Source organism: Strix aluco, chromosome 19 (assembly GCF_031877795.1).
Source record: "Strix aluco isolate bStrAlu1 chromosome 19, bStrAlu1.hap1, whole genome shotgun sequence".
Taxonomy (NCBI): Eukaryota; Metazoa; Chordata; class Aves; order Strigiformes; family Strigidae; genus Strix; species Strix aluco.
Window position 1 is genome coordinate 13,279,602 of NC_133949.1, and position 21,752 is coordinate 13,301,353.

Genomic DNA, 21,752 nt, shown 5'->3' on the forward strand with positions numbered 1-21,752 from the left:
GTGCAAGTGTGGTGGCAAATCTGCATTCTTGAATGGCTGTGGCTGCCGTGTGTGGGGGGGGCATTTTATTTTTTTCAATTGGGTGGTGGAAATGGTCTTGGTGCCTACTTCAGAAATGTTTGCGTTGAGAATGTAACGGCATGAATGAGATCAGCTGTTGTCTGTTTGGTTTTCACTGCCCTTAAGACAAAGGGAGTGCTTTTGGTCCTGAGCCTGCATTCCTGCCTTATCCCCCTGCTTGGTTTCCTCTTTCCCATTTCCCATGGGTTCTCTTTCCATAGGAACGGAGTAGTTTGCTGCTTGATCCCTCTAGAATGATGCTGTGAATTATTATTCAGGAACAGAATGAGATTCCCGGGTGCTAAAGCTCAAAAACCTCTTCATTCTTGAGAGAGTTAACTATATAAGAACAACGTGTAGCCACAGGTTTTGCATTCATTTCTGTATATTTAATTTGAAACCTTAGTAGCTGAAACTACAGGGCTCTTCCTTGATACTGTTGGAATATTTTCTATTAAGTCTGCTCAACTCTTTTTGCAGTGTAAATTTCCTCCTGATGTTAATCTTTAAATCAAACAATGTCAACATTTTCTTACAACAGCTCTAATGAGGCTGTTCTGGCATCATGTACCGGCAGGAGAGCAGGTGATGTTTTTCCTTTTACTGTAGACAGCTGGAATTGAGAGCTGCTGTAAGTAGGACAGTGCAGGATAAACAGCAGGAGCTGAGAGCATTGATCACATGATTGTCTCTTTGGAATATTGGGTTGCTACAGAGACTACAAGCAGACAAATTTAGCACTTTACATCACAAAGCAGTTTTCTCTTATTTAGCTTAAGTTACAGTGGTAGTTGGATCATCAGGAAAAATGAAAAAAAGATATGGCTCGTGGTTTTTAGCTTTCAGCAATAAATCTATGCTCTTTTTGTTCACTGAACAATGAAATAATACAAAAACCATAGAGATAATTCAGATTTTGTTAAATGAAAATTTTATAATGCATTTCAATTTTGAACTTTGAAAAAATCTGGCTTAAGATGTTTGTAAATGTTTCAGAATGGGAAAGAGCAATACATTGGAAGCTGTTACACTGTCTTTGAAATAGAGTAATGTCTAGCTATTCTCCATTTTCCAAATATGTTCTGGATTCTTATTCGTTATAGCACCCATACATTTCATTGTGAAAGCTCAAGTTCAGATAATTGAGATTTGCATCCTCAATAATTAAAGGATGCTAAAATATAAGGTGACAGGTTTATTAGTCTCATTTAAGTTCTGAAATACAGGAACATGAGCAAACTCTTTTTTGTAGTATTGCTTATAATTGTTGTATCTGAAGAAGTATATACTTTTTTGTGTGTGTATATATAAACTTCTAGTTGCATTCTGGCAAAAATCAGGTTTGCTTCTTTGTAAGATGTCATGCTGTAGTTTTAGTAGTGTACAAAAATAGGGTTTTTTTCCAAGCTTGTTTTTATTGGGCTGAAGCTAAGCTCATTAATAGTGAAGTTAATTTAAAAATGTGGAAGTCTTTAAGATGGATATGACTTATTCTGGAATACAGGTCACTTGCTACTTTTGTATTTGTTTTAGTGCACATAGCTTGGCTATGGAATAAATAAATATTTTTAACTCACAGGTCTAAAATCAAAACATCCTCAGCTATGTGAAAAATATTTTGGAGAACCTTTTGACAGTAGTCATTAATGATGTGCTTTGAACTGGAAGGTTTTTTTCTACTTTGCTATTAGCTATGTTTTTTGCTTTGTGTTATCATCAAAATCAGCTTTCTGCTATATTTACCTTCATGACCATAGGGAGTTACTCAGAGATGCTTAGAAAAATATAAGCTGTTCCATCTATTTGTCAGTAGTTAGGGAAGTATTTACATTTTGAGATCTTATTACTTCGTGTTAAGATACAGAATATGTAACTTGCTGGAAAATGTAGATGTATATTTGTTTAGATTTCTTTGCATTTTCACGTTAAGGATATTAATGCCACTGTGTCTGCTTGGAAGTGCAGATCTCATGATGGGGCTGATACAAACTCTGATGTTATAGGGGAACTTGTAGCCAAGGGCAAGAAAGGCATGTTTGTGAATTGATTAATGATGATTCAAACTCTTATCATAAAAAGTAGTACTGCAGTGTAATGAGTATGTATGATAGCGTGTTCTTCCTAGAGAACTAGCAACTAATTTAGCTTATCCTCTATTTCCTTCAGCCCCTAGCAGCTCAAAAGCAAAACACACCCCCACCCCCAAATAACTAAAACTCAAAGAAAGCTCCTGAAGTATTTAATAATTGAAACAATTTGTGTACTTGCTTTGTGGTTTTTTTTTTTCTTTCATTTCTTAAATCAAGAAAATCCAAATGCTTTTCCTGGCAATTATTTTTGGTGCTGTGTAATATAACAATCTGGTTTTAGTATTTTACTTATTTAATATTTTGTGTATTACAACAAATGCATACTTAATTTCCCGTTCCTTTCTAGTCTGAATTGAGATTGTGGAGTTTCGTAATTCAGGATTATGGATGGCGAGTGGAAATTGAAGATGCCGCGTTTAAAATCCGATCAGCTATTGAAGCAGCATAGGTGTGGAGGTGGCTGCATAGAAAGCTTCTCTTCGTTAGTGCATTGCAGTGTTATGGCTATACCTGGAAGATGTGTGTAGTCACAAAGAACTATTCTGAACAAGCGCTTACAAAGAAAATGTGGTAGATGGGTTGTCTTGAGGGAGCTGCTTCTGCTTTCCTTCTGTTAGCTCAGAAAGCCTCAAGTGGGTTGGCAGCTTCACTCTTTCTTCTCCATGATGAAGAGCCCTAGAGGGTTGCCTGACAAAGAACAAAGCGTATCGTGTAATGTATCGTAGAATAGAGGACGATGTAGTGCATGTTGAGCATGTGGTCAGGTATGTAATTCCCTGAGACTTATTCTTTGGCAGTTATGTTTTGTTTTCTATCCTATGCTGGTTGCTAGAGTGGTGTCTCTCCATCTGGTTAAAGGAAAAAGGAAAAAAAAAAACAAACAAACAATGGAATGTGAAGGGTCTTAGGGCTTCATGATACGTGTGTGTGTGTCACCTTAAAACTTTTTTCTGTTTAAATTTTTATTTCCAGAAGAACCTATTTAATTGTAAGACTGTGTTCTCCATGTCAAGAATTTACTATAAAAGGCAACTGTCACCTTTTAAAAAGGAACTTCTTTGATACTTTAAATTTAAAGTGTCATACCAAAATAGTCTGTAGTGAGAAATAGCTTCTATTTGGGCAGCTATGATGCATCAGTTGGGAACTCTCAGGTCTGTTGCTGCTGCTGCTGCTATTTGTTGTCAGCCAGTCATGATATATTGATTCTTGGTCAAAATGCCCCAAAGGATTCTGGGTGCTGGCCAATATGTACCAATTTTTGTCAAACATTTTATAACAGTCTGAAACAATGTTGCATATTAATTAGAGACTTAAAAATTGTAGCTGATGTGTTTGTGCTCTTAAACAAGGTGTGTTCTACCCCATTGAAAGGGAAATGGTAGAATCCTAATTGTGACAGGCATTAGTTCTGGGACAGTAATTTTACTTTGCAACATTCATTTTCCTTATCTAGGAAGTAGCAGTAGAAAGTATATAGTTTATACGGATATGGTAAATATTTTGGTAGGGTTAGCAGTGCTTTTACTTGGTAAGCCACTCTTGGTTCAACTCAGAAGTAATTTACAAAGTCAATCTAGGAAAATATGAGAATGTAATTATTAAAAAAAAAAAAAAAACAACACAAACAAACCCACAAAAAACATTCTCTCAGTTGAAATGATTGGATGCTTTTTTGAATTTGCTATTAAAGGCACTATAGGTTTTTTTAGTCCGAGCCTTCCTTGCTGCCTGTGATGTTGCAGTCTCCTTGCCTTTCAGCAGTAGTGTGGTGCTGATTTGAAGTATGCAATCTAGTGAAGTGTGGATTAGTGAGGTTCTAATGCAGCTAATGTTTGTGAAGCACTTTGAAGATATAAAACTCTACCTAAGTACTTATGTGGAGAAAAAACAGACCTAATTGCCTTTTTATCAAGAAAGTATTTTCAAATCTGCTAATGGAGATGTAGAAACCTCATGTATATGTAAATTTTAGTGTGCTTCCCCTCCTACCCCTCGGTTTCTCTTACAAAGGTAGAAGTAGAAATTATATTGAAATTGTCCACATCAGGTTCTGTTTCTTTTCACATAGAATCAATCCTTTGTCTCTGAAACTAAAACATCTTTGTTTTGTGTGATTAGAGTGAAGAGGGAGCATGGGGGAAAAAAAATGTTTTTTATACAAATGTATTTTAATGGAGCATGGGTGAGGACTGAAGGTTGCTTAAAGTAGCATTACTTCCAAAGAGTGTCTCTTCTTTTTAATTTTATTTTTATTATTATTTTTTTAAGTTGCTTTCAGTATTGGAACTCATTCTGACTGAATCCTGATGTGTTCAGATGGAAATTCGTAAGGAATGCTCATTCTGATGACACTTCATAACATCTGTATTCAGAGATCAGTTGGAAACTGGATTATTGATATTTAAGTTCTGTGATCGGGCCTCTAATGAAATTAAGTAAATTAAAAATACTAGAAATACTAATGGAGTAACTTCATATTCAGGGCCAGGCAAAAAAATGAGATTTTTGGGAGAACCAGGATTTTGTTTTCAGAATTTTAACAGAATTATTAGAAATACTGCAAAAAATACCCAAGATCGGGTATTGTTACATGTGCATATACAAGACATAAGAGGGGGGGGGGGGGGGGGAAGGATTAAAACAAGCTTCTTTTTTTTTTTTTTTTGCTGTATTTGCACCTTAAAGAATTCACTGATTCTTTCTGCATGCAGGACAAAAGTTCTGAGCGTTGAGATATAGGTATATTTTAAATATTTCAGTCATGAGATGCTCTGCACAAATTATCTAGTGATCTTCTGAGCTACTTAAAAAAATGTCTGCAAATAAAAGCATAGAATGAACTCTGTGTTCGTAGGCAGGAAACCACCAGCTTGCTTTCTGTTACTGTGTCCTTGACTGAATTTTAAAGGTAATTTGCCTGTTTACCCCAAAGTGATAGATGAATTTTTTGCTTGATTTTGGCTGTGAGGTGAGTTACTGAGAATAGGAGAGAAAGACTTAAAGAAATGGTGGGGAGAGAGATACACTTTTTTTTTTTTTAATAGGTTGTGGTAAGGTTTGAGAAGATTCCTCCTAAGCAGAGGTTGAGGCAGCATTGTGTACTAGCAGTCAGTCTCTGGAAACTTAAGGAATTGGAGAATGTACGAATGTACTAATTTAAAAAAACCAACCAACCAACAAAAAAAAACCCGACCCAACAAAACCCAAAAAAACTATGCACGTTTGAGTTTCTTGCTGAGTCCATAAAACAGTGTATGTAAGGGCATCGAGTAACTTAGAGTTCTGGTTCTTTTCCTTCTTCCTTTTCTCCATGTCCCTGCAAAGAGCTTCAGTATGGTTTTGATTTTTCTTTTTTTTTAAATTAGGATTCTTCGTTGTATTTCTTGTGATTTTCACATGCACTGATCTTTCCTAAAGTTTTGTAACCTAACAGAAATTGTGATGTTAAATGTGAAGAAACAGTTTCTGAGCATGACTAGCTAGGAAGAAATTTAATGTTATGTTTGAGGTCGTAAAGTGTTAGTTTTGCTTTTCATATTAATCTTTCATTTAAAGAGACTCGTTTTCAGGAGACACTGTGTACCATGTGGAAATCTGGGTCCCTTAGCTTGAGTTTAAGGACAACCCTGTTTTTACTATGTATTTCTACTATGAAACAATATTATCCTGTGGTGTGGGTAAAACCACTTCGCTGCACATCTGAAAGTACTGAAACAAAAAACTGAGGTGGTATGCATAATCGTGCTTTTTAACACTTAAAATTTTCACTATTTCTGGTTGTAAATTTATAATGTTTGGATTTTCTAGAATGTGTTGTACCACAGCAGATCTGCTCTCCCTGCTGTACAAGTAGTGTGCTTGCAGCTTACATGCCAAAGCTGGTTGAATGGTGTCAGTGACAACAATGGCTACTCTCTTATTTTATTATTTTGTTGGAAACTTCTCCCCTGCTGAGTGAGGGGAGAAAAGAGTTCTAATTTGGGGGTTTTTTTGGTGTGTTTTTTTTTTTTTTTTTTGGCTTTTGCATTATGACCTTGAATTTTCCTTGCTACTTCTTAGGACTAGTTTTGCAGTGTAATGAATTGAAATGCTTCTGTTATCATGCTGATGCTTCTCTTTGTCTTGGTTTATTTGAATTCCATCAGATTATGCTACAATTGTCTGCCCTTTATTTGTGTAATAATGTGGTGTTTACAAGAGACATAGCTTAATTGCATTTAGTGTATTTAAAGAATATGTGCTTTTACTTTTAAGCTTTGCCTCACTTACACTAAGCTTCTAAATTGTTATCTGTCACTCAACCAAGAACACTATCCACTCTTGCACCTCAAACCATCCAATATGATTTTAAAATTCAATTTGAAAATTAGTCTTCAACTATTTGCGTAAGGATTAAAGTTTAATCAGATTTCCATATAGGGATTCAGTGGTGTTTGCTAACCATGTGACTTCACTTGAACTTGAAAACATCAACAAGATGCTTAGCTCCATCATCATGGCCTTTTGGAAACGAACTTTACTGGGATTCCTGAGCAGTATTTTTTCTGCAGGGAGTATTGTGTCCAGAGCTGCATTACTGAAGCAGTTGTGCTACATAGTTGTCAGTGAATAGTGATAATTCACTCATATGTCTGGATCCTGCCTTTTTTGTTCCTAAAACACAATTAAAATTGAACAGCGAATCAGCATACCACCGCAGACTTGATGCACCATGAAAACTGTTATGCTTCAGTCAGGGCCAGCCACGTAGAGCAGTTCCTTGTTGAGTTCACTTCATGGCTTGCTCTAAGTTACTGTAATAAAAAATGTGCTGCATTTCCTGTTCCTCCTTGAATGGTTTGTGGGTTCTCTCATCCTTGAAGCATTTTAGGTCCTTAATTTTAAATCTGCTGGTAGGCAAAGCCATGTATTTAATGCTGTAGCCTCCTTCTCATTGTAGTGACTACCCTGGTGGCTGCTCTTTGAGTCTTTGGGGTGAGACTCAGTGAACCGATTTATCTCCATTTTCATAGACTGAGCGGACTGTGCCAATTCCAGAAACTGTATTTTTTCCTTACTGTTTACTGTCCCACCATCTACCTGCTGGTGGAGGAAAGAAACATCTTGGAAATGACACTAAAGGTATATCCAGTAACGGCACCGGTGGAGATTGCATTTTAATAGGGTTGATCAGATGCTTGAAGTCTGTCAGTTCTTCATGCCCTGGAGATCTGCTTGTATCTTTTTTAGGAGCGCAAAACTTGGTTTGTGTTCTTGTGCTGTAGACTAAGAAATGCAAGTGTTTCATGAGGTCAGAGGACATGCACCATCCTGGGTGTTAGTTGATGGGGTCTAATTTTATTCTGGGGAGAAGCAGTGGTGTTGTGTTCTTAAGCTACAGTAGTTCATGGAGTGTCTTTTCCACTTAACTAGTGCAAGAAATGCACTAATATCTGCTATTTTGACTGACTGAATTTAGTCTGTTTCCCTTGACTTGTTTCTTTCTCTTTTTTTTTTTCCGGAGACTGAGCAGATGCTTGATGCTACCCTCCTTACAGAGAAGGATTTATTTTCTGTTCAGTAGTTTATAAAGTACTTTTAAAGTTCTCCTTGACTTTCATTCTTCTATTACTGAGATGGTGGACCTAATTTAATGTCCAATGTGAATAGCATCTTCTTGCTGTTAAACATCTGTTCTTTTCCTATGGGAGTGTATTAGTCTGGCAGACACTTGAGATAACTTGTAGCTAATATAACTGAAAATTCCTGTGCCCGTACAACTTCTTTAAAAAGGAAAACAAAGTTTTTTTCAGATGGAACTGGGTATGAAGATGTACTGCTTCTGCAGCATCCTGGCAGGGATCTGCTTTTTTTGCCTTCCTGCTCTATTCCTGCCTTTTAATTAAAATTGTTAAAATATATTTCACATAAACCACTGAATTGAAATCAATTGAAATAAAAATAAAATATTTTGATAGTTGTGCTTACAGGGGGATATCTGTATTGTTGTAATGAAATAACAGCTAGCAGAGCTGCAAAAATTGGGAATTCTCTGAAGCATGATCTTGGGAGGTAGAAGATTTCATGGAGTTGCTAACTCTACAGCAATGTGAAAATAGCATTTAATTCAGAGTTATGTGAGGGATCTATGTTTATTGTTGGGGTATCTTGCTGTACAGGACTGTTTATTTTTTTTCTAAAACACTCTGGACTGAGAGAAGCTATCAGTGAAGCGTCTGATAATAAACATGATACTTGCTTTAATGACTTTAACAATGACTTAAGCTTTGGGTTTGTGTTTTTTTTAATTGATTGTATCTTCCCTTCTGTGTGTAGGTATGGGATTTCATTTTTAGTTACTTGATTGGCTTCAAGAGCATTGAAGATAAGATTCAATTTAAAAAAACCCAACAAAACCAGCACTTCTCAAAGCTGTTACCATTCTTCTTCCTGCTTTTAAATAAGTGACTTGTTGGCTAATATTAAATATAAACCTTAAACCAGAGTTTCTGCTTAATGGATCTGTGACAGGAGAACCTAGATGTGATCTCATTAAAATTAGTATATGTTCAGAAACATTTTTATAGGTTTTAAATATATAAGATGTAAAATTATTAAGTTATAATTTTTTGTCTTGCAAAAAATGTGTTTTACATTTCCTCCAGACCTTAAAATATGAAGTGTCAGTCTAAAGAGATTGAAAACTTAGTGCCTGTTGTTTTCTAACTGATCTTTGGTTTTAATGCTGGAGAGTAGATGCTCCAAGGGAACATGTATTTAGCATTTCCTTGTTATTTAGATAGAAGGGATTTTTGGTTACTTCATTAGTGAATATTTTGGGAGGAAATGCCTTCAAACTAGTGAGAAAGCCATCAACTTATTTTATGTTCTATACTTAAATTTCTTTTTTTCCTTCTCTCCCTTCCACCCCCTCCACCCTCCACACTTCTCTTTCCCAGCGAGCACTTGTCCTGCTCATTCACCTTCTTCTTACATGGAGATAGCAATGTTTGCACCAGTGTGGAAATCAGTCAGCATCAACCTGTGTACCTGCTCAGTGAAGAACACCTCACTCTCGCCCAGCAGTCTAACAGCCCTTTTCAAGGTAGGTTTTGCCAGTCAGTAGCAAGTATTAAAATGAATCAATCCTTTGAGTCGCTCAGAATGAGGACTCCTGGCAAAGACTGGAAGTGGGAGCGGAGGCGATACCTGTTTTGTATTGATTACGTGTGCTCCCCACATGTCCCCTGTCTTGATATAGTCAGAAGCCAGTTGGTGTCTCAGCTCTTCTGCAGGTGGATGATTTCCATTTTCATCTCTTGGCATGTAGCCAAATAATTTGTCTTCATGACACAATAAACTTAATTTCTAAGTGCTGTCCTATTGGTGACTTAAACATTTTGCTTGTTCAACAAGCTTTATAACCACCACATATCTTCATTGACTCTTCTTTTAGAAATCCATTTCTGACTCAACATACTTAACCTATTCACTCCCTTACCCCTTCTTTTATTTGGCTTTTCCTTGCCTGTAAATTCCTTTGGTTCCACCAGCAGATGCAGGCTATGCTCTGGAAGACAAAGGAGTGATGGGGCCTGAGTCTGGTTAGTTCACTGTCTTAGACATACGTGTGTTGGCTACAGAAATCAGTTTTCCTGCATGACCACACACTGCCCTTCTTTATTAATGTTCAGTGTCCAAACTTGCTTTTTTTGAATGCAATTTTAACAGCAGCTGTGCTTTCCTAATATGAACAAGACTAAACAAGAAACAGAGTACTTCCCTGTATATACATTGTTGTTTTAACTGTACCAAGCAGAATGAAGGGATGAGGAAACACCTTAACTCTGTCAGAATTTGAAACAGTGTGTCTTTATCCTACCTGTGTGTTAGAGACTCCCTTGCTAGCCAAGATGAAAACTTGCTCGTTGCTTGTTTAAGTAGATTAATTTGTAATTGTTGTTGTGGTACCTTGATTCTTACAGTACACATCCCTTTAACAGTGTGTACCTATTACCAACAACTTAGGCAGTGTAGTAAAATGTGATTAGGGTGCATTCTGACTTACCGATGGTAAGTTGTTTGTTTGGTGTGGCTGAAATAACAGTAATCCTGTTTGAGTGGGGAAGAGTGAATTTTGGTTAGATATAATCTCCAACGTATTTTTATGTATCTTTTTAGTTATTCTAAGTCCCTTTGGATTAAATGGCACGCTCACAGGGCAGTCATTCAAGCTTTCTGATTCATCGACAAAAAAGCTTATTGGTGAATGGAAACAATTCTATCCTGTCACATCTAACTTGAAGGAGGGATCTGAGGAAAAACAAGAAGAAATGGACTGGGAGGATGATTCTTTAGCTGCTGTTGAAGTCCTTGTTGGTGAGTGCTCTGAATACCTTTTAATTACTGAAATAAACTGGCCCGTTTGGTCTGCAAAATTCTGAATGCAAAAGTGACCCCGTTTTACTCTTTTTGCAACTGCTGTTGGTCTTTTTTTTTTCTGTTTAATGCTCAGTTCTATCCAAAATGAGTTGCTGCTTAAAGTGGGTTTTGCTGACCTATTAGTAGGAGGTGTTTGTCTTGATGTGCCCTGAGAAGCAAGATTATTTTAAAAATAAATTAAAAAAAACAATAATCAAAAAACCCTAGAGTGTCACGGTTGACATCTGAGATGCATCAAAAGCACGTTGTACTGTTTCAGATTCTGTGCAGATTCAAACGGAACAGATGTGCCTTTCAGGGATGTCTTCAAAACCACGGTCCTGGAGAACTTAATGTACTCGGGCACTACATTTATCTGCTGCTGTTCCTAAAATCTAAGCCCCTGGGACGCAGTAGTTTGTTCCTCTGCTGTGGGCTATTGACCTTTGATTTGCCAACTAATGTAATCGTATCTCTGTAACGAGTGTTACAAGCTTGTATTGCAGTGATAGCTGGAGACCCTGGTGATGATGGGAATATTGTCAGTTTTACGTGATACTAAAAAGTATGTTCTCAGTTTTCTTTATAAGACAAAATGATAGAAGCAGGTGGTAGCATGTAGATGCCAAGGCTGTCCCTGCATATACAAACCCCTTTTTATTCATTCACCCAAATCTTCTGTATAAAGCAAATCATAAACTAATGATGAGGGTGACAACAGAGACTTTTTGTCCAAGGATAATGCTTTAGTAGGTGGAAAGGGCAGGTAAACTTGTGAGTGACTGGTAAACTGATCCATTTGTTGATTACTTTAAATGTAAGTTTTTAGTAAACAACTGTAAAATCAACTTGCTCTTCTTTTCTCAGCTGGTGTGCGAATGGTGTACCCAGCGTGCTTCGTTCTGGTTCCTCAGACAGACATCCCTGCTCCTAGTACTGTAGGGGCATCTCACTGTTCAACTACTTGCTTGGGTGTCCACCAAGTGCCTGCTTCCACAAGAGATCCTGCCATGTCTTCAGTAACTCTGACTCCACCGACATCCCCAGAGGAAGTTCAAACAGGTATAATAAAATTAGCTTCTGCGTGTGGGAAGTCATTTTGATGGCTTCTCTTTTAAATCTAGCAGTGTTTGGAAAGGATTCAGATGTTCTCTGGACAACTGACTTGTTACCAAAAATCACATTTCTTTAGTCATTAGTCTGTTGTAGTAAAACCAGTTTTTATTGTGGGCTAAATTGACTCCAGCACTTTTGTAGGTTGGTGAAACGAGGACTGCTTTTGTACCTGATGTTGTTATCTCTACTTTAAATTTCCATGGTCAAGTTTTTGGTTTTGGGTTTGTGGGTTTTTTTTCCCTGCTCTGTGTGTTTGTGTGCATGTATGCATTCTGGCATTTATTGTGCATCTCAGTCATTAGTGAGCAAGGTGATGTTTTCAGCCTTTTTCACAGTCTGAGGAAGATTCCTTGTAGTTAAGTTTCCAGTAAGGCTGTGTGCGTGTGAATAGTGGTTGTGGTAAACGTCTTTAAGTCAAAGCATGTAAGGCTCACTGATAGTTTCAGGCTTTACATACAGTTCTTCTTGTGCAGAAGAGGTTTTGATTGGTTTTTTCCCCCCAAGGTCTTCTGTTACATTAGTTTGGCCCTTTTTTTTTTTTTAATAATACTGTTAAATTTGCTAACAGGTAGCTTTGTTCAAGTTATTTTCTTTTTCAGATCTGTAGTTTCTTGGAAGGTAAGGAATAGCCAGCCCAGCTATAACATAATCATATATGGTGCTTTTTTCTTTTTTCTTTTTTCCTTATGAGAGGGAACCATATTATAACAATCAACTACTATACCTAAATTTTCGATTTGTTTTTATTTCTTAACATTGAGTTAAGAAGACACTTTTCTTTCCAAGATGTTCCTGTGGTGGTTGTATTGGAGTAATAGTGGTTGTGAGGGTATCGCCTCATTGCCTAAAACTGTTTCCTCTGGTGCTGCTTTTCAGTTGATGCTCAATCTGCCCAGAAATGGGTGAAGTTTTCTTCAGTTTCTGATGGATTTATCTCTGACAGTACTAGCCATCATGGTGGCAAAATACCTAGGAAGCTAGCCAATCAAGTGGTGGACAGAGTTTGGCAAGAATGCAATATGAACAGAGCACAGAACAAGTACGTACCCATTTTGTCAAGCTAAAAACCCTCATGGTATCCTGTGTATTTGTTGTAGAAAGTTCTGTCAAAGATGCTGTGACTGCTAGTAGAAGGTACTTTACTCTTAGTAATAAAACATTTTAAAGAAATTAATTTTTTCCTAACTAGTACCTTTAGTTCTCAGTCTGTGTTAGTAAAAGGCTACTTATAATCCTTTGAATCCTGTGTCACAAAACTGCTTTTGAGGTTTGACAGAAGATAAGGAAAGAACATATGTTGATCTCAAATAACTCTCCCGATATTGAATCATAGGAGGAAGTATTCTGCTACATCAAATGGCTTGTGTGATGAAGAGATACCTGACAAGGTAGCATCCTGGGATTTTGTTGAAGCCACGCAGAGGACAAATTGCAATTGTTCAAGGTATGGTACTTGGCAAACCCGCTGCCCAACAACGTACATTGAGATTGAAGTGCTCAGGAGAGGGCTCGTGATGACTCCTTTAGGAGTAATTAAGTGATAGCTGCTTGTAGGAAAGCTGTAACAAAATTTGTATCTCATATCCTAAAAGTCATTGTAGGTCTTGAAACTCTGCCCAGTAAGATAATGCAGAGGTTTTATTCAAGTGAATCATCTGAGTGGACCTACTGGCAGTTCAGTGACAATTCCTTAGTCTTGGGCTGTATATGGGTAGAAACAATCTCATGGGCAACTTTCTTGGGCTGCAATGGAAAGGGAATGCCTGTTTATTAGGAATTATTTAGGAACGGAGAACTTTTTCTGGAGGGTTGTGGCATCAGCCTTGAAGGAAGAAAGCTGTTCATCAACAGCAAGATGATTGTAGCATTGTGTCTTGATGAATATAAAAAAACCCCCACCCAAACCTGCTTTACTTTTGGGGAAATACGGCATTCCATGGGTGTCTGTATATGAAACTGCTTTTCTGAGAGTTGATTGCCAGCATATGTTTTTTCTATTAGCTGGGGAAAAAAAAAAAAGAATCGAAACACAGGGGGAAAGTCTGGATTTAACTTCCAGTTTTTGTTATGACTTTTGTTTTGAAACCGTGCAATGACACAGACTGCTAATACAGTTTCAAATAAATGGCAACATTAATTTCAGGGAATTCTCTATTTCTGTAGTTATGGCAGAATACTAATCTTTAGGTGACTGAAGTGTTGCAAAGATTTAAATGCTTTCTCTGGTTTAAATGCTACCCTGATTACCTTGCAATGAATATTGGAATATTAAAAAACCAATAATGTCTGAAGGATGTAGCATTTTTGAAAGAAATTCATTTTTTCCTCCTTTATTGAAATGGTTGATTTAAGTTCTGTGGAAATACCTGTCCTGAGAAGAGCTGGGAGACGGAGGAGGATTAAATATTCTGTTAAAGGAGAATTTAAATATGATAGCACTAGTTAAGAGAAAACAATCAATTAACTATGTGAGGTGGGTATTAGAAATATGCAGTTGCCTGAAGAGAAATTGCAGGCTTAAAACCCCGTATTGTTCTCTGTATTTTGAATTCTAAGTGGTGAAAAATGTGTATGTGTATGAGAGTTTAAAGTAAAGATACATTTTGATACATCTTACCTTTTATTCCTGCCTAACCCTGTTTTTTTAATTCAAGTTGCATGCTGCTTAACTTTTCTAATGGAGGAGTGACAAAGAACTCCCAGGCAGGATGTACATGCAGTTCAATAGCTTCATCATAAACATTTCATTCTAGACTTTGGTATTTCATGTCCGTCACTCTGTCAGATGATCTAGAAAGTTGGCATCTCAGACTTCAAGATGAAATGTTTAAGCTCAAGTGCATTTATACTGGAAAAAAGCTAACTATTAATGCAGTCGAGACATTGAGGTTTTCTTCCACACTTGCTAAATTTGTAGGTAAATAGCTACGAAAGCTTCAAAATAGCTTTTGTAGGACTGAGCTTGGCTTCTAGATTCTTGATGTTAATTTTCCACTCCTTAACCCGTAGAGACTTGGACAGTGCTATTGGTTAGTATTGATGCTTGAATTCAAGAAGTTGTTTGCTAATTCATACATTGTTCTACTGATTCATCAGTGTTGGCAGAAGTTAAAAGCAACAATGTGTTCATGTGACTATTTTTGTTAAAAGCCGTTACAGAATACTGTCTTCAGTTATGAGGATTATGTGCATGTTTAGCTTATAGGACAGCTTTTCCAGTTTTTTGAAATGGTATTCTAAAATCTTGCAATGCTACTCAAGTCATTGAAACTAAGTTATGGTCAGAAAGAGGCAGCTTCACTTCGGAGTGGTATCAGTTTCAGACTTCTATAATCGGCTGTTTAATGGCTTAGAAGCAGGTTCTTATCTAGTGAAAAAGGACCTGATAGGCATATTTGAAAGATTAATGTGAAGTATTTTCCCCTGTATTAATTCTGCAGGCACAAAAATCTCAAACCAAGAAATTCAGGTCAACAGGGGCAGGCACCACCTGTGGGCCAACAACAGCAAGCAGCTCCAAAGCACAAGACAAATGAGAAGCAAGACAAAGGGGATAAGCCACAGAAACGCCCTTTGACTCCTTTTCATCATCGTGTATCTATCAGTGATGATGTTGCCATGGAGGCGGATTCGGCGAGTCAGAGGCTTGTGATGACTGCGCCAGACAGTCAAGTGAGATTTTCAAATATCCGAACTAATGATGTAGCAAAGACTCCTCAGATGCATAATGCTGAAATGGCAAGTTCACCTCAGCCACCACCACTTAGTCCTCACCCGTGTGATGTAGTTGATGAAGGGGTAGCTAAAGCTCCCTCTACTCCTCAGAGTCAACACTTCTACCAGATGCCAACACCAGACCCCTTGGTTCCCACAAAAACAATGGAAGACAGACTTGATGGCTTGTCTCAGCCGTTTCCAGCTCAATTTCCTGAAGTTATAGAGCCTACAATGTATGTTGGTACTGCAGTGAATTTGGAGGAAGATGAAGCTGATACTACTTGGAAGTATTATAAAGTTCCAAAGAAAAAGGATGTGGAATTCTTACCACCTCAGCTTCCAAATGATAAATTGAGAGATGATCCAGTAATACCTGCTGGACAGGAAAACGTAACATCAGTTACAGAGTAAGTAGTGCTTAATACTATAGTAATAATGCGAGAAGGTGAGGTAGCTGAAAGGCTAAAGGCAGTAGTTTCTCGTTATAAGCAAGCTTGTCACTAAAGCATAGTGTTGTTCTCATCAGCTCGAGCAGTAATGCTGAGTGTGTGAGCATAACTATCTGTGCTGCCCGTATACAAGAAGATAATACTTGTGAAATGTGAGCATGAAGCACAGTCAAATATGTAGTAAGACTTTAAGGCTTTTTCTCATTAGAAATCTGATTTAGCAGATGGCCATGAAGTTTATTTTTCTACTGTAAAGTTAATCTGTAGCCACATTATGCCTATTCGGGACTTAGTGTCCCCCCTGTCTCCAAACCAAATCAGAAACTTTCTTATTTTAATACTTGGATGGTCTCAGCTGCAGGTTTATCCTGTTAAAGTTTCTTCTATCTCAGTCCTGCTCTTTATTCAAAGAGCTCTTGGATTTTGAAAGCTGGAATTTAAATGACTGATGGGAACAATGAGGAAAACTAATCGGGTTTTCTGGAAGATGTTAAATTTAATGTAGGCTGCAACTACTTTCTAATATCGGAAATTTCTCTTTGGAATAAGTAACATAAACTGGTGTTCTTGTGCATGGTGCATTCTCTGTGGTGTTGTTCAAAAGGCTTAAAAATTTGAGGTTATCATTCAAAGAAAAGTGACTGATGTGTCTACTGTTACTGCTCTTGGACCTCAGGTCATATGGGAAACCTCGTTCATTAAACAAAGCTTGTCTAACTTGAAATATTGTGATAGACTAGATCCTTGTTAGAGCCTCAGCCTTGGAGTTACAGGAAATACATTTGAGAATATTTAAAATTGAATAAAATAAGTAACATAAGCGAATATTGTCTTGAAATAAAGTATGTGTCATCTATAGTTATTTTAAAATGGGGTTTTGTTGAATAAATAGAATTTATTTTTGAAAGCTTGTGTTATCTTGTGCCAGGTTTTAAAATGGTCTACTCTGCTGCTATCTGTTCCAATCAGGATAAAGGAATTGGTCATTTTTTTGATACTGCCTCTTTTAATAAATTATGGAGCTTAGAGGCAATGGAGGAAAAGAATAACGCCAGTGGTTTTAATACTAAAACTTATATTTGAGCTCTGTTTTACTGCAGAATGAATTGACATGGATTTTCTTTACCAATTAAAGCAAAAACAAACTCCCCAAAAGAAGACCTCACCACCAAAAAAAAAAATCCCCAAACCCACCACCAAACCAAAAAAAGACCCCATAGGAACAAAAAACCTGAAACAAAACCACTTGGCCTTCTGGGTTGTCTCCTTTGCTGTTGTACTGCGAAAGAAATTTTTTCAGTCATCCATCTTTTACACCGCTTCCTTGTGAGGCCATGCTGCAGGAGAAGGATGGTAATGGGAAGCAAGAGGTGCTGACAGGGCTTGCTAATAGCAGTCTAAAGTTAACATGAGCGGGACCTGGATGCAGAGGTGACAAACTTTGGCTTAGGGTTGTGATCGAGGGATTACAAAAATGCATCTTGAATGCCCCCAGAGTTGCCTCTGTCAGCTCACTTGCTGTTGATTATTTTTGCTCCAAAGTTATTTTTTAACTCTTGTGAAAGGAGGCTCTTAAATGTGACCAGTATCAAATTAAATTGAGTTTTTTTTCTCCTTGTTTTTGTTTTTTAGGAGGTAGTGTACTTAATTTGTAGTAGAAGAGTTGAAGCAGCTACTTACAAGACTGAAATTTCAGTGTTGATTTTCTGTTTCGCTGCTGGCAGTGGAAAGCCACTGATGGCAGTCACATTGACTTTGCTGCGTAGGAAAGCTGTGAGAAGTAGTAAATATGCTGTAGCTGTTGGTCTGTTCTTGTACACATTTTCTTAGCCATATCTTTTGTGTTCACTGTTTAAGAGTTACATTAGCTAGTGCATGTCTCGACTCTTTCAAGATGTGCATTTGTAGGATTTTTAGTGCTTTTTTTTGCCTTGAATTCATTTCAGCCGACCAGACAGTGAAAGATATGCTCTACTTCAAAACTTTCTTTTTTTCCTGTTCAAGACCTAGTCTTTCCTTGTATGGCTTCTAGTTTGATGTAACAACTTACTGAACATATTTTTTTTCCCCAGAGTATCTGGCTATTAACTTCTCTTCCTCTTTGGTGGTCAAAAATGCTGGAAACTGCTGCTTGCTTTTGTTATGTGTTTTTCTTGGTGTTTAATTCCTTGTTCCTAGAAAGTCATTCCCATCTCTTTTTTTCTGATGGTAATTTTTTCAGGATTTAGAAAAGAGGAAATTCTCAACTCCATTGAGTGCTGCTCCAGACATAAATGCCGAGGTGTTTGACACAAAGCCACACCCATTGCACTGTTGTCTGGGGCAGTTGTGCTGTGATGGGCACGCCTAAACACAGGGTTTTATTGAGCATGGGTGGATTTGACAGTGTTGTTGGCTGTGAGGTGTTTCTTTGGAAAGATTATTCCTAGGAGATCTTTTGACAAAGTAGAACTGTTTCTGTGTCCTTTCTCATGCCATGTAGTTGACAGGGATGTACAAGGCAGCGAGGAGGGCTCCCAGGTTCAGGTTCATCTCTTTTGATTTGTTCTGTATCACACTTTTCTTTCTGGTCTCTCAGAGGAGAAATGTAAGCCTATCTTATTCTAAACTACAGGTTAGTGTCTGTGTCTAGGCTGTCAAAAACAAGCCCTACTAATTGTGAGACACGTTCATTTCTTACGGGACAGAATTTCTGTTTGGCTAGAGGCTTGAGAAGGGAAAGAATAGATATGTTGGAGCCTGTGTTTGGACTCGAAGTATCCCTCTGTAACCTTCATCCTTGCAAGGTCCCTTTTCCTTTTAATGCCTGAGACTTCTGTAAATGCTTCTCACTGGTCATTCTGTTGCTGTTTGGGAGGAAGGGGGAGGTTCTCGGGAGCAAGAAGGAGTTGTGTACCTACATTAGTCTGACACTCCTGAGATACGTGTCTTGTTTGAAGGAATACCTTCCTCACATGGTGCCTCTCGTACACCGGGATATGTAAAATAAAGTTTATTTAGGGGCAGAAGGTAGAGGGGCATGTGTGTAGTTAATAATCATAACATCATTTTCTGCTTGCCAGTATCTTTTTGCTGGTGCAATGTTGTATCTGTGAAACTAATAACCCTGATAACTAAATTTCTGTGTACTTACCAACTCCATTTTTGGCTCCAAATGTTAAGAAAAGAAAAATGCTGACAAAGGCAAATGTGTGTTTATTATTCTCATTAGTAAATTAGATATTGGTGTGTTGCAAGCTTTGATTGTATCGATAGAAGTGATATAAATAACTACTGAACATAGTGGCATTTGTGTGCGTTAGTAGTGGTTATTGCTTGGGCATTTTGGATAGCCAGGCTTTGTGTACAGCACTGTTGGTCTGTGTGTTGTGTTAGACACAGCCAGGTGTTGGGAGGGTTGGCATATTTTCTACATTTAAATGAATTAAATGTTCTGGAAGTAGATTCTTAAAATACGCAAAATTGAGGTTTAATCACTTCTTCCTGATCATTTGTTTGGACATGGATGGGGAATGGCAATGAGTAATTTCTTAAACTGGTGAGTTTCTTTTAGTGATATAGATAGCTTAATACATTAGTAATTTATAACAAATGACAGCTACTACCTGGGATAAATTACTAATCTTTATCTGAATTGACAGGGCTTGAGGAGAGATGGGCAGAATGAATCACACTGCTGTATCTGGTGTGTGTAAGGAGGTTATATTAAATGACTAATGATTTAATCTTTTTTCCCAAAAAGTTTTCTGAAGCTGGGGTGGAAAGGAAGAAAGTGGGATGGGAAGATGAAGTTGTTCTTGTAAAGACTGTGTGATAGCAAAAATATTTCCACATAGTAAATGATAAATAATATTTTGTGATTTTTATTTTTCTTCTGTTCAGATTAATGGTGCAATGTAGGAAACCTTTAAAGGTTTCAGATGAACTGGTGCAACAGTATCAGAGTAAAAACCAATACCTAGCAGCAGTAGCGATGGAAGCTGACCAGGAGCCTGAAATCGATCCTTATGCCTTTGTTGATGGTGATGTGGAATTCTTATTTCCTGATAGTAAAAAAGATAGGCAGAACATTGAGAGGGAAGCTGTGAAGAAACACAAGGTGAGTAAAGGACTGAGGATACAAATCAGTGATGAGATTAAAACAAATTGCTTTAGTCACCAAATATAATTTAAATCCTTCTTTGTGTTTTTAGAAGTACATTAAAAATTGTATTCTAGCAGAAATGATCAATAAAATTATGCAGCATGCTTCTAACTACACGTAAAATCTTTTGGCACACTGATGGTGCTGTTGCATTAGGGTTTAGGGCTTACACTGGGAGAGCACTGCTGGATCAGAACAAAACCAATCTGGCTCAGTCACCTTTCTGTAGAAATGGGTGATGGCAGCTGCTTGGGGAAGACAGGAAGAACAAGGAAAGTGCTTTGTTCATGTGTGGAAAGGTTGGGGGTAGGTCAGGTGAACTCTGACTAGTTGCCTGGACAATGAATTGAATATTTTTTTTTTCTTGTGCTTTAGCCAGTACCAACTATATGAGGCTTCTGCTTAAAACAAAAGTACACCCTCCAAAAAAGGAGAAAATATGACTGCCTTGGGAGCTTGTATATGAGATAAATTTGCTTATTAGGACTAGTTGTGTGTGTATGAACTCTTGGTATCGAGAGTTTCATTCAATAACTAGTCTAGTTAATGTATTGCATTTGATGGCAAGTGTTTTTTCAATAAGGTGTTGTAGCAAGAACCCACAGCTTGCTTTTTAAATTTATTCCCAACACAAACCCTAAGACTTACATTCTTATCTGTGCTCATCATCTGCGTGTTGCTAGCACGTTGTCTGTATTCCAAGCTTCCTTCTCCCTGAGCAAGTACCACTACCCAGACCCCCAGACTGCACCTTGCTGAGCTGGCAGGCTAATGAGAACTTGATACTTCCGAGACAGACAAGAATTCCTATAGGGAGATAAAATGCCCCCATCCCCCCTGTTAATTTAAGCAAACTTTTCTGCCTTTTTTTTTTTTTAATAGGCTGAGGATGGGACATCTAGTGTTACAGTTTTATCCCATGAAGGAGAGGATGCTATGTCTCTATTTAGTCCTTCTGTCAAGCAAGGTAAAGAGACTTTTTTTCTTTCCTTCTCTTTTAATTGTGCTATATTAATGATTTCTTGAATTGTCAACAGATTCTAATAGGCTACTAAGTTTTAACTTTATGGTTTTTGTATTTCCCTGTCCCTTCAGAATTAGGAATCTGCTTGGAACACATTTTCTTTGTTGCACCTTGTGAATGAATGTTGACTATAAAATCCAAATGTTATAAAATTGAAGGGACCTCACTTATGTCTAAGATAGTTGAGTGGAACTGAGAACATACTTTTTTTTCCCCCCCCCAAGCTGTGGAAATAGTTCTTAAGATGTCTTTATATTTTTAATAAATATATAGTATCAATGTTTTTGTAATGTTTGTTTTCCTTTATAGATGCCCAACGTATTGCTGCTCATGCTCGCACTGCATCGACTAGCCTGTTCCATGAAACAGATTTAGTGGTCTCTTATACTGACCTTGACAATCTCTTCAATTCTGATGAAGATGAACTAACAGTAAGTGATGTGCAAAAGTAATGACAGCTGCTAGACAAAAACCTGCAAGGAACCAGTATGTCTTTTTGTGGTTTTGTTTTTTGTTGTTTGTTTTTTTTTTCTTTTTGGCGTCTCTAGGAGAGGTTGCAAAACATGCATATAAGCAAGTGCGGTGGCTCCTCTATAGCAGATGTACTGTTCTGGTTGACTCATACAACCATATTTTTGATACAAACAAGCTTTTGATCTTTTATCCTTACTAACCAGACAGTATATGCTTCTTGAATATACTTTAGTTCTAATTTTACAGATTTAGCAGTGGTACTTAGTGCTCTTTTC

The 21,752-nt window shown here is 37.5% G+C and overlaps 1 protein-coding gene across 2 annotated transcripts in view; it reads left to right on the forward strand.

Annotated features, from left to right (window-relative positions):
- Positions 1-21,752, forward strand: part of MED13 (mediator complex subunit 13) — a 59,498-nt gene that overhangs the window by 18,993 nt on the left and 18,753 nt on the right. The window contains exons 4-12 of one of the 2 annotated variants that reach the window (XM_074845831.1): positions 9,092-9,237; positions 10,314-10,511; positions 11,421-11,615; positions 12,546-12,708; positions 13,003-13,113; positions 15,110-15,793; positions 19,718-19,934; positions 20,862-20,946; positions 21,313-21,434. In XM_074845831.1, coding sequence (XP_074701932.1) covers positions 9,092-9,237; positions 10,314-10,511; positions 11,421-11,615; positions 12,546-12,708; positions 13,003-13,113; positions 15,110-15,793; positions 19,718-19,934; positions 20,862-20,946; positions 21,313-21,434 — 1,921 coding nt within the window. Of the gene's footprint in view, positions 1-9,091; positions 9,238-9,648; positions 9,737-10,313; positions 10,512-11,420; positions 11,616-12,545; positions 12,709-13,002; positions 13,114-15,109; positions 15,794-19,717; positions 19,935-20,861; positions 20,947-21,312; positions 21,435-21,752 lie in introns of those variants that run through there. The other variant, XM_074845832.1, reaches the window with a different exon arrangement.